This window comes from Helianthus annuus, chromosome 2 (assembly GCF_002127325.2).
Source record: "Helianthus annuus cultivar XRQ/B chromosome 2, HanXRQr2.0-SUNRISE, whole genome shotgun sequence".
NCBI classification, from domain to species: domain Eukaryota; kingdom Viridiplantae; phylum Streptophyta; class Magnoliopsida; order Asterales; family Asteraceae; genus Helianthus; species Helianthus annuus.
Window position 1 is genome coordinate 34,635,725 of NC_035434.2, and position 12,561 is coordinate 34,648,285.

The 12,561-nt window shown below is 31.9% G+C and overlaps 1 protein-coding gene across 1 annotated transcript; it reads left to right on the forward strand.

Moving 5' to 3' along the window:
* The first annotated feature begins 798 nt into the window (after positions 1 to 798).
* Positions 799 to 7,846, forward strand: LOC110939922. Its single transcript, XM_035986325.1, has 7 exons — positions 799 to 1,318; positions 2,085 to 2,131; positions 2,729 to 2,782; positions 3,562 to 3,634; positions 3,712 to 3,791; positions 4,066 to 4,119; positions 7,457 to 7,846. Exons 1-7 carry the CDS (start codon positions 940 to 942, stop codon positions 7,559 to 7,561), a joined length of 792 nt encoding a protein of 263 aa, XP_035842218.1. The 5' UTR covers positions 799 to 939; the 3' UTR covers positions 7,562 to 7,846.
* Positions 7,847 to 12,561: the final 4,715 nt, after the last annotated feature.

Below are 12,561 nucleotides of genomic sequence, written 5' to 3' on the forward strand. Positions count from 1 at the left end.
CACTGCATCTATTTATGTGCAACAACATTCTATACGGGCCGTATAATGTTATACGAGCCGTATAATGTTATACGAGCCGTATATATTTAGGGATGTGAAAATAAAAAAAATAAGAGTGTGAGAATAGTAGAAGCCTTTATCAACCTCGTTATAGTGGTGATTTGAATATGTCATGTTATAGATTATGTAAAAAATGTCTAGGTTTTTACATCTTTTAGAAAATGTAAAATATATACTTATACTAAATCCTTTGAAGCTGCATAATGTATGCAAGGTAAACTGTAAGTTTTCTATTGAATAGAAGGCACTCAGACTTTTATCGATCTATAAGCTTCTTTTATTACATTTTGCTGACTTTCTAACAAGACACTTAACATGTATACTTTTTTATCTAAACAGCCAATCAACCTCTCCTAGGCTAAGGATATTAGCGTCATGATTGGGTCATGATTTAACACATAGGACCATTATTTATGCGTTACACCACCCTCTCATTAAATTACAGTGGTTTGCATGGATTAAACCACGCGGCAACCACGACCCTCCCATTTAATGATTTTAAGACCAAAAAAAAAAAAAACTATGATTTAGGTCATGATCACACCCTTAACACAATAGTTTGGATGATGGATTAGATAAAAACTTTAAAAGAACAGGCAGGGTGTAGAAACAAATTAAATAAAACAAGAAAATCAAAATATAAGTAAAAAGCCCCCCCCCCCCCCCCCCCCCAAAAAAAAAAAATATCAAAAAAGGGAATTTGGAGAGATGTTTCCAGTTGGGTATGGTGGTTATTATGAATTGTGAGCAATTAAGGGAAAGTGGATAGGAGTTTCCGTTACCTCCTACTTTAAGTTTTATCTCGGTATTTTTGCCCTTATATTCATCAGCTTCTCCACATAACTCAAATCACCTCAATTCTGATTTTTGTTTATACAAATGGATGGACCTCCGTCATTTACATCAGTTGTGGCGAGGCCAGATGTCCAGTTTTCCGACACCTCTTATAACAACGAACACGGGCCGCCCTCTGTGGGATCTGTGGCAATGGCACAACTCCAGCTTTCAGACACCTCTTACAATAACTACAGCAACAGCAACGTGCAAGCGACCTCTATTGGATCGCTGGCAATGGGACTACTCCAGCTTTCAGATCAACTCACAGAAACCTCTTATAGCAATGAAAAAGCTCCATCTATTGGATCACTCGTAATGGGATACGAAAAAGGGATTTCTAAATCTGCCAGCGACGGTTTCAGTTACCACATGCGGCCGCCATCACTCACTGATGTAGCTGGACGTGATGGATCTCATTCAGGTGAACATATTCTAGTAATATTAGGGCTGTAAACGAACCGAACGAACACGAACAAGGCCATGTTCGTGTTCGTTCGTTAATGAAATTAACATGTTCGCGAACTGTTCACGAACGCATACCGAACATAAGTTTATGTTCGTGTTTGTTCGTTAATGAAATTCAGTTGTTCACGAACAGTTCGTGAACGCTGGTCTCGTACACAAATGAACACAAGCAAATAAAAACGAACGCAAATGAACATTTAACTTGAAAAAAAATAAAAACATTGTTACTAGATAAATACAGCCATCAAATGATAAATCAAAACACAAGAAGTCTAGTACACCACCAAACGATGAATCAAGTTTAACTAACTTACACATAATTATCCCCAAAAATATTTTAGAATGTCCAAATTTTAGCTAACAAAGAAACAAATAGGGTTTCAAGTTTCCAATATGTTTAGATAAATGGTTTATTATTTATTATTTTTTTTGATATAATCAAATGAACACGAACGAACGTAACCGAACGTTCACGAACGTAGTCGAACGAACGAGACCTGTGTTCGTGTTCGTTCGCTAAGCTAATCGAACGAATTTTTTTGTTCGTGTTCGTTCGTTAAGCTAATCGAACGAACATAAACGAACTTCCCGCCTAACGGTTCACGAACTGTTCGCTGAACGTTCGGTTCGTTTACAGCCCTAAGTAATATGGTTTTTTTTTTTTTTTTTTTTTTTTTTTCTATTTTGTGTTCATGAGTTTCTTGCAATGTGAACTGAGGTAGGACCCGGTCCAATGGAAATCTACAGCAATTCGGCATCTATGTCTGAGGTCTGTAATCTCTCAAACCATAACATAAATTAGCGGTGTTCAAGATGGGGAGTTCAGGATCGGATTATCCGGTTTTCAGATATATAAAAATTGGATATCCAAAAATTTCGGACCGGAATTTTGAGATACGGATTCAGATATCTAAACGGATATCTGAATTTATAAAAAAAATATCAAAAAATTTGTTTTAAGCATAGTCTAAAACTAAATCTATATTCGATTATCCAAATTTCTAACATTTTACATTCATAAATCCACACCCGAATCCAGTGATTTTGTATTTCCTTACTGATCTTACTATATTTCAAACTATATATAGTGTCCATATAATATATATATTTAAAATAATAGATTTCGAATATCAGATAATCCGAAATTTTTAGAATTCAATATCAGAACGCGAAAATTCGGATTATTCGGTTTTCGGATCTGATTTTTTTGAACACAAACACAACGATAGTAAGTTATTGGCAATTTTCGTGATACATAAGTTATGGTCAAGATATCGTTACTATGAGCACTCACAATAGAGTCCCTGCAGGTCCTCATCTCTAAATCATTGTTAAATCGTTTTAATTTGGAGAGGCTTGTTTTCAGGACAACGATGATGATGCTTCAACAATTGACCCTGATGCTGATCTCTCTTATCTTGTAAGTAACAACTAACAATTTGTACCAACTATTATATAAGTTATTGATCTCTCTTAGGTTTTCGGTTGGGGCTCGATTCCAACTTGAGACCTTTGCCTCAAACCCAAATCTTCGCTTTCCGTCAAATGTCAATAAAGCTATAGTTCATTGGCAATAGATAAATGATTATTATATTCTGAATTTCTTTTTCTTTCTGCCCTATAAAGTATAAAAACATGTGTGCTTCTTAGGGGGTGTTTGGGATTCATTCTCAAAAACAACTTATTAACTTATATAAGTCATAAATTATAAGACCATGTGTAGTGGGGCATTATAGGGCATTATAGGGCAAAAAAAACGCCCTCTTCCCCATTACATAGGGCATTATAGGGCAAAAAAAAAATGGTTTGGCGTTTTAATGAAAACGCCTAAAATGGATTGTGGAAGGTTTGACTGGCCAATGAGAAAATAGTTTTCTTTTTTTTTTTTTTTTTTTTTTTTTAATGATTGGAAGGGGCATTATCAGGCATTATTCCCACTACGCCACTTTTGCTATAATACCCAACGATGACTAGGATGCCACGTGTCGGATAATGCCCCATGGTGGGAGCATTATGTTTGTTCACCACTACACATGGTCTAAGTGACAAATACTAACTTCTCAAAAACAACTTCTTGACACACAAAAACAACTTAAATAATCTAATCCAAACACTATAAAAACAACTTATTAACTTTTAATAAGTTATAAGTTGCTCCAAAATAAGCTAACCCAAACCCTCTTAATGCAATCTTTTTAGGATGAAAAACTTCAACATGCTTTGGGACACTTTCTGAATGATTTTGAACGAGGTATATCTGCTGAAAATTTGGGTAAGTTAACGGATTGTTGGTAACTCCCGAACTAAAAAAGCCAGAATGATGATTCTAGGATTTGTACTTATTTGCAGGGTCAAAGTTTGGGGGATACGGTTCATTTGTAGGTCCGGGTTCAATGGAATTGGACAGCCATTCGGCATCTATGTTTGAGGTCTGTAATCTCTGAAACCATAACATAAATGGTGTTTGGTATAAATACCCTGCCCTGCCATTTCATTCCGAATCAGTAAAAAGCAATTTAGAAATAAAAAGCAATGGTAGTATGTTATTTAGAAATAAAAAGCAATGGCGGTAAGTTATTGTCAATTTTCGCAATTTAAAAATTGTGGTCAAGATATCGTTACTACACTCACAATTGAGTCCCTGCCCGTCCCCATCTCTAAATCATTGTGAAATTGCTTTAATTTGGAGACGCTTGTTTTCAGGACAACAATGGTGATGCTTCAACAAATGACCCTGATGCTGATCTCTCTTATATTGTAAGTAACAATTTTATTTAAGGAAAATCATCAAAATAGAGTTGACTCAACCAAAATCACCAAAATAAACATTCAAGTCATCTACCAAAGAGACTTCGTATGGAGGAAGAGTCTATGTAGTCTTTTCCTCTTTTGTTTTCACTCACGATTTTTAAACGAGCATAACTTTTTCATACGATTATATTTTTAAAATCACCAAAATAAACATTCGAAACGTCTCCCATAAGACTGACTTCACATGGAGGAAGAGTCTGTGTAGTTTGTTTTATTTTTTATTTTCCCCCACAATTTTTAAACGAACTTAACTTTTTTATACGAGAATATTTTTTTAAAAAATTACACCAACTTAAAGTAAATAAATTGATTTTAATTTTGTGATTTTTTTTAAAAAATTCATTATCATATGAATTATACTCGTTTAAAAATTATGAGAAAATTAAAAAAGGAAAAGCCTGCACATAGAGACTTCTCAAAGGCTTCATGAGTTCAAGACTGAAGTCTCTACGCTACAGTGACGCTTCCTCCACATGAAGTCCATATGTGTAGCATTTTCCTCTTTTATTTTTTCCACTATTTTTAAACGGCTATAACTTTTTTTTACGATAATATTTTTTTTTTAAATTACACCAAATTTGGTGCAATTTCTTTTTTAAAACACTATCGTATGAAAAAGTATGTGGGAAAATAAAAAAGAAAAGGTCACATAGACTCTCCCTCCATGTGAAGTCTCTATAGACGCTTTGAATGTTTATTTTGCTGATTTTGGGCAAGTCAAAGTCAATGTTGGTGATTTCCCTTTTTCTTTAACTATGCTATATAAGTTATCTCAATTGTTTAGGTATTTAATTGTGTTATAATCCAACACTAAATGTGCATTGGTTTATAGTAAGTGTCATTGGTTTATAGAGATTAATCCAACACCATAGGGTTTATGGTTTAATTACAGTGTGAATTATTGGATTTATATAAACTAAACTTTAATACTTATTTTTGACATTATACTTATGTATGTATATTGGATTATGATACTGGAGTAAGCTTATATACGTACACACATGAAATTGTTACCTTGAATTACTATTATCCTCTTATTATAGATATTACTTTGCTAGCTTGGCAATCCTTCCCTTCAGACAAATCTAATACTAATAAAAGATATCTAATGGCATGTGACATTTTATAATTTAATCTATATCTATACTATATAATAAAAGAAACCACTTTAGGGATACTTGTCATTATATTAGGCCATCTCTTATAGATAATTATTATTTTAGTTTAATTTTTTCTAATTAATTATAAATAACCCTTCTACTAAATATTATTTAATTTAATAATATATATTATATAAAATGTTAACGGAATAAAAAAAATAAGATAACATCACATGTATTCAAATATAGGATCACAACTTGAATGACCATACATGTAATCGATTATTTTTTTCACTTTTTTTTTTTAAATTAATGAAGGAACACTTTACTTTTTATTGACCATCTACTTTAAATTAATGAAGGAACACTTTACTTATTATTGACCATCTTGTAAATATTTTTTATTATTTAATATAAATTATAAATAATTATTATTTAATTTAAATTATTAAATTTAATATATGTTTCAAGCATTTAAGAAATAACGGATAAAGTTCCATAGAATATTGTATTATTTATTTATATTAATTACTAGGTTAAAAATTATATCTTAATAATTGAAACAAATATCGAGCATTTTCATAACGAGAGTGGAGGGAATGATTTTCTTGCTCAACAAATTAGGGGCCAAAAGGGTTAGAAAAAAAGACGTTAGGGGCTCAGATGTTAAAGAAAAATTTTTGGGCTAAAAGAGTAAAAGTGCTATAACCACAGAGGTCAAAATCGCAATTTAAAATGCAAGAAGATTAATAACTACATTTATCATATACTAATGAATTTATCCAAACCATTAATTTAAGATGCAACTCACGTCCATATATTTAAATTATAAAGTTATATATAATTACCAATATTTATACTTATCTAATTAATTTAAGTATTATTTCGTAGTTATAAGCTTATCTAATTGGCTAATTGCTATATGTCTAATCTCGACATTTCAATAATTTTTAAGAAGTAATAAATTAAGACCACTGTTATTTAACTAAAACTTAGGTTATTAAATATATGTTCACATGACTTTTAAAACTCATTAGAAAGTAGATACATTTGTCTTCTAATCGATGGTTCAAATACTTTCATATTTATAAACTTGACAAACATCACAAGTTTTGATCATACATGGCACAAAATTTTGTTCGGATATTAGAAAAACGTCTTAAAATATTGTTTTTTAATTATTAAATCTCCGTTATTAACTATTTGATTTTTATTTACTTAACCCGTGTAACACACGGGGTTATAACCTAGTTTATTTATATAATATATAATGACATATGACATTCTCTCACTTAATTTATTTTTATATTTGAAACTAATACTATATTAATATAGTGAGTTAATCTCTAATATTATTACTTATTGATATATCTAATAATATATAAATATAAATAATTGTTATACATTATCCAATTTATATTTGCGTTAATTTATTAAATTTTATTTTTTAAATATTACATGGATCTTGTCTTTATTTTCTTTTTCTCATTAAAATATTTAAATTATAAACTGATAAATAATTAAATGAGTATTTAAATCAAATTTTATATAATCCTTAACTTATATTTTAATTGATTATCAATAATAATTAAGTTTTTTCTAATTATTGTAGAGGGTATTTATATAGCCCTTTATCGTATGTCATAGAAACGGAGATAATCTTAATCTCTAATTTGTAAAATCAGTATATTCAAGAGATAAAGTAATTCTTATGTTATTATCTCTATATGGTATAGTATAATTTATTAACTCAATTATAATTGTATATCAATTTCTTTTGAGTGAGAAGATGTATATTTAGAATTATTTATTAAGGTGAATAATCAATCTAATATTAATTTACTTATTATTATTTTTATTATTAATATTATTATTATTAATATTATTATTATTTGTTTATTTATTTATTTATTTATTTATGGTTCTGTGAAGTAGGTTTATGGCTAGTTGTTTTGACTTAAGAGCCTAGATAGGGGTATTTAAAGACAAAGAGTATATATAGCAGACTTAGCAGTATGTGTCTGCTTTCCTAATTTGTGATTTAACATTTTTTTGAAGTTACGCGATTTACCATTTAACTCTCAGTCTATGCTTTTTCGATATTGAATTTCCTTTCCTTTCTGCCCCCTATCAAAACATGTGCTTCTTTTACTCATGCATACTTCTTGATGCAATCTTTCAAGGATGAAAAACTTCAACGTGTATTGGGACATTTTCGGAAAGATTTTGAACGTGGTATTTCGGCCGAACATTTGGGTAAGTTAAAAGATGTAACGAATTGTTGGTAACTCCCGAACTAAAAACGGCGGAGTGCAGATTCTAGGATTTGTACTTATTTGCAGGGTCAAAGTTTGGGGGATACGGTTCATTTGTATAAGCATATGTTACAACACAGAGAAAAAGGAACCGACATGGATTGGAGAATTTTTAGAATATGGAAGTAACTTATCGTTTGCTGTAAATCTGTACCGTATTGTTACTTTTTTTTTTCTTCTTTGCTGTTCTTTCCTATATAGCTTCTTGCTATGTTGGTGTTTTTTTTGTATTAATAATATGTCTCGTTTCCATTAAAATATATACATATATATATATATATATATATATATATATATATATATATATATATATATATATATATATATATGACAAAGATCCGTTAGCAATCACCCTTTATTGCAAGAACTAATGTGAAAACAACCAAAAATAACTAAAAATAACTAAAAAACACACAATTTTTTTTAATATTTAAAAAAAAAATCGCTACTTTTAGTAGCCAAATTTTTCTGGGCTACTAAAAGTAGCGATTAACTTAAAAAATGTTAATTTTTTTTTTTGTGTGTTTTTTGATTTTTTTAGATTTTTTAGGCTTTTTGAGAGATTTAGTTTTTAGCATTTTAGCTTAGGGGGGGGGGGGGGTTAGGTTTTTTTGGAGGTTTTAGTTTTTAGCATTTAGCTTGTGGGGGGGGGGTTAGTTTTTTTTTTTTTGGGGGGGCGGGGGGGTTAGGTTTTTTTTTTTTTTTTTTTTAGCTATTTTAGGCTGTGTTTACATTGGTTCTCGCGGTTCTCGCAATAAAGGTGGTTCTCGCATGAACCTTACCCTATATATATATATATATATATATATAGGGGGCTGCTAGAATGAGAACCACCTCGAGTTGTAAGAACCGCGAGAACTACACCCCACGGGTGGGCGTTCACCATGATTTTTTTTTTACAACTAGATGTGTGTATTATAAACACAGCCGTAAAAAAAAAATTTTAAACGCCGCGGCCGAGGGGGTAGTTTTTTACACCACAAGTTTGGTGTTTTTAATTTTTTTTCTTTTTTCTTTTTTTTTTCACCAAACTTGTGGTGTAAAAAACTACCCCCTCGGCCGCGGCGTTTAAAATTTTTTTTTACCGCTGTGTTTATAATACACACATCTAGTTGTAAAAAAAAATCATGGTGAACGCCCACCCGTAGGGTGTAGTTCTCGCGGTTCTTACAACTCGGGGTGGTTTTCGTTCTAGCGGCTCCCTATATATATATATATAGGGGATCGCTAAAATGAAAATCACCTCTAGTTGTAAGAACTATAGGAACCACTTTCTAGCCTTTAGATCAACAAGATGAATGGATAAGATTAAAAGTAAGAAAAATTAATATTAAATACAATTTGTCTTATTATGTCTTTAAATTTTTAATCCAAAAGGGTAGTTTAGTAAAATAACACTTTTTTGTCTTTTTGTCTTTATTATTTTTTAATTACTTTTTTTATTATATTACTTTTTAGTTTTAGTATATTACTTTTTATTTTTTTAAAAGATTTTTTTTATTAAAAACAATTTTAAATTCAGATTTTTTGACAAAAAACAATTAATTTTGCGCGCCGGTTTTTTACACGCCGTTTTTACGTCCGGCTTTTTTAAGCGTCGTTTTTTTGACGCCGCCGTTTTTAACGCACCGTTTTTTTTGCCCGGCTTTTCCACGCGCCGTTTTTTACGCCCGTTTTTTTAATGCGCCGTTTTTTTTATGTTTTACGTTAAATTTTTTACGTTTTACCGCGCCTTTTTTAACGTTTTACGTTTTTTACGTTTTTTTCGTTTTAACGCGCCGTTTTTTTTACGTTTTACGTTTTTACGTTTTTTACATTTTTAACGCGTCGTTTTTACGTTTTACGATTTACGTTAAAACTTTTTACGTTTTACGTAAAACTTTTTACGTTTTTTCGTTTTTTCGTTTTTTCGTTTTACGTTTAAAAAGTTTACGTTTTTACGTTTTTACGTTAAAAAGTTTACGGTTTAACAATTTTTTTACAAAAAACATTTTTACGCAACACGAACGCACCCAGAAAACGCAAAACTTTTTACGTTGTACGTTTTACGTTTTACGTAGAACTTTTTACGTTTTACGTAAAACTTTTTACGTTTTACGTTTTTACATTAAACAGTTTACATTTTACGTTAAAAAGTTTACGATTTAACTTTTTTTTTAACAAAAATTTTTTTATGCAAAAACGAACGCACCCAGAAATCGCATACTCGGGGAGGTGTCTCAGATATATCGTTATTATCATCGACTAGAGGGGAAAAAAACAAAAACATCAAAACAAAGTGTATCTCGAAAATAAAACGGGGTTTGGCTCAAATTAACGGATAATCAAAAGGCTGCAAAAGAGGGGTTGTAGGTTTAAAAAACCTACCCTCCGCCGTTCTTGCCGCGCCATCGTCCGTTTTTTTATCATCACCGCCGATTCAAAAAAGGCACCAGATTCAACCAGATTCAACATGAACAACATTCAAACCCAGAGTCAACATGAACATCATTCGAAAACAGAGATATCATTCAAACCCAGATTCAACATGATCAAAAAAGGTCCCAATAACATCATTCAAACCCAGATTCAACATGAACAAACATTCAAACCCAGATTCAACAGAATCAAACCCAGAAAGTCAAACCCCCAAGATTAAAAACCATATTCAACAGAATCAAACCTGCAGCAAAAACACAAAGATTCAAACCCATATTCGAACACCCACCACCAGATTCTACAAAAATTAAAACCCGATTCAACAAAATTCAAACCCAGATTCAAAAAACACATAGATCAAAAACCCCAACATACCAAATCAAAACAAATATCAAAAACAACATACCAAATCATTCAAGTCGACCAGAGCATCAACTCGTCAGGAGGAGACCAGGGCCTCCACCGCTCACGGCGGCGCTGCCGCCGGCCCGCCTCTGTCCTCTTTCTCTCTCCGACTCTCTAGTGGTGAACATACATGATCTGGTGGCACATCTGGCCGCCATTAATTACCCCCAAAATCAAACCCCCAAAACTCAAACCCCCAAAATCAGCCAAAAGGGTGTGGCGTTTAGGGGTAGCCGACAACAGGGGTGGTCGCCGACAAACATGGGTGGCACCCACCATCACTCATCATCATCATCATCTTCCACTAATTAAACAATGGGGATCGCCGACAACAGGGGTGGTCGTCGGAAAGGAGGTAACCACCTCCCATCACCAAAAACAGTGGAAGCTCGCAAGAAATAAAAAAAACCAACACCACTGTCGGCAAAGAGAAACCCAGAAATGGGATTCTTGAAATTATATGCAGTGATTTTGTTTGAGAGGAGAGAAGATAAGGAATTTTGAAAAGGTAGAAAGAGACAAAAGGTGGAGAGGAGAGAGGATATGAGATTCTTTATAAAAATATGAGGTCTGACATTTATAAATGAGGAGAGAGGTAGGGGAAATGACATTTGGTGTTAAATGACCAAAATAACCTTTTGAGTGGCAGAATGTGATTGGTTGAAAGTGGTTCTCACGGTTCTTACAACTCGAGGTGGTTTTCATTTTAGCGCTCCCTATATATATAGAATTGCGCTAAAATAAGAACCACCTCGAGTTGTAAGAACCGTGAGAACTTTTTGATCTGGGACGAGGTGGACCAAATTTTTTCTTTTCATAAACGTAGATGCGTGTATTATAAACACATTTGTAAAAAAAAATTCAAAAAAAAAAAAAAAGTCGTGTGTGTAGTTTTGACCACCACAAGTTTGTGTTTACGGTACCCGTAAATTTTCCGGTTAGATTTACGGTACCCGTAAACACAAACTTGTGGTGCTCAAAACTATACACACGACATTTTTTTTTTGAATTTTTTTATACAAATGTGTTTATAATACACGCAACTACGTTTATGAAAAAAAATTTTGGTCCACCTCGCCCCGTACGGTGTAGTTCTCACGGTTCTTACAACTCGAGGTGGTTCTCATTTTAGCGGTCCCCTATATATATATATATATAGGGAGGGGCTCATGCGAGAACCACCCTTATTGTGAGAACCGCGAGAACCAATGTGAACACAACCTAAAATAGCTAAAAAAACCTAAAAAAACCTAACCCCCACCCCCCCCCTCCAAAAAAAAAAAACTTAAACCCCCCCTCCCCCTCCCCCACCCTCCCAAAAACCTAAACCCCCCAAGCTAAAATGCTAAAAACTAAACCCCCAAAAAACCTAAAAAAATAAAAAAAATCTAATTTTTTTAATACTTTTATGCTCAAATCGCTACTTTTAGTGGCCACAAAAAAAAATTTTAATTTTTTAAAAAAAAATTTTTTTGGCTTCGAAAAGTAGCGATTTTTATTTAAAAAATATTAAAAAAAAATTTTGTGTGATTTTTAGCTATTTTTAGGCATTTTTGGTTGTGTTCACATTGGTTCTCGTGGTTCTCGCAGTTCTCGCAATAAGAGGTGGTTCTCGCATGATCTTCTCCCTATATATATATATATATATATATATATATATATATATATATAGGGTAAGGTTATTGTAAAAAAGATTAAAAGTGTGAGAAAGGTGAGAAATATTGTGGAGATGACATATGTCCTAAATCTAAATTAATTCAAAAGAGTAAACAAGTAATTTTATCATTAATTCAATTAATTAAAAACTTCCCATAACTGCCACCTTAATTATAGGAACTGGATTTTTTTTAAAAAGATCTCTACAAACACCATTCAGCAAGTATATAACAGATTAACACCATTCCCTAAGTATATAACACCATTCAACAAGTATATAACACCATTCAGCAAGTATATAACACTATTCATGGATTAAACATCTGATCGAAACATATTTTTTTTCTTTATATAAGTATAGCAATATGGTACTCATATTAAAGATAAAAAAATGCTCGTTATTATGGTATAATTTTTTTTTTTAAAAAGTTATGTATAAAAAGTTATTGACATTTAAAAAAGACAGGGGAAGTTACATGTGTATTAATGTTAGT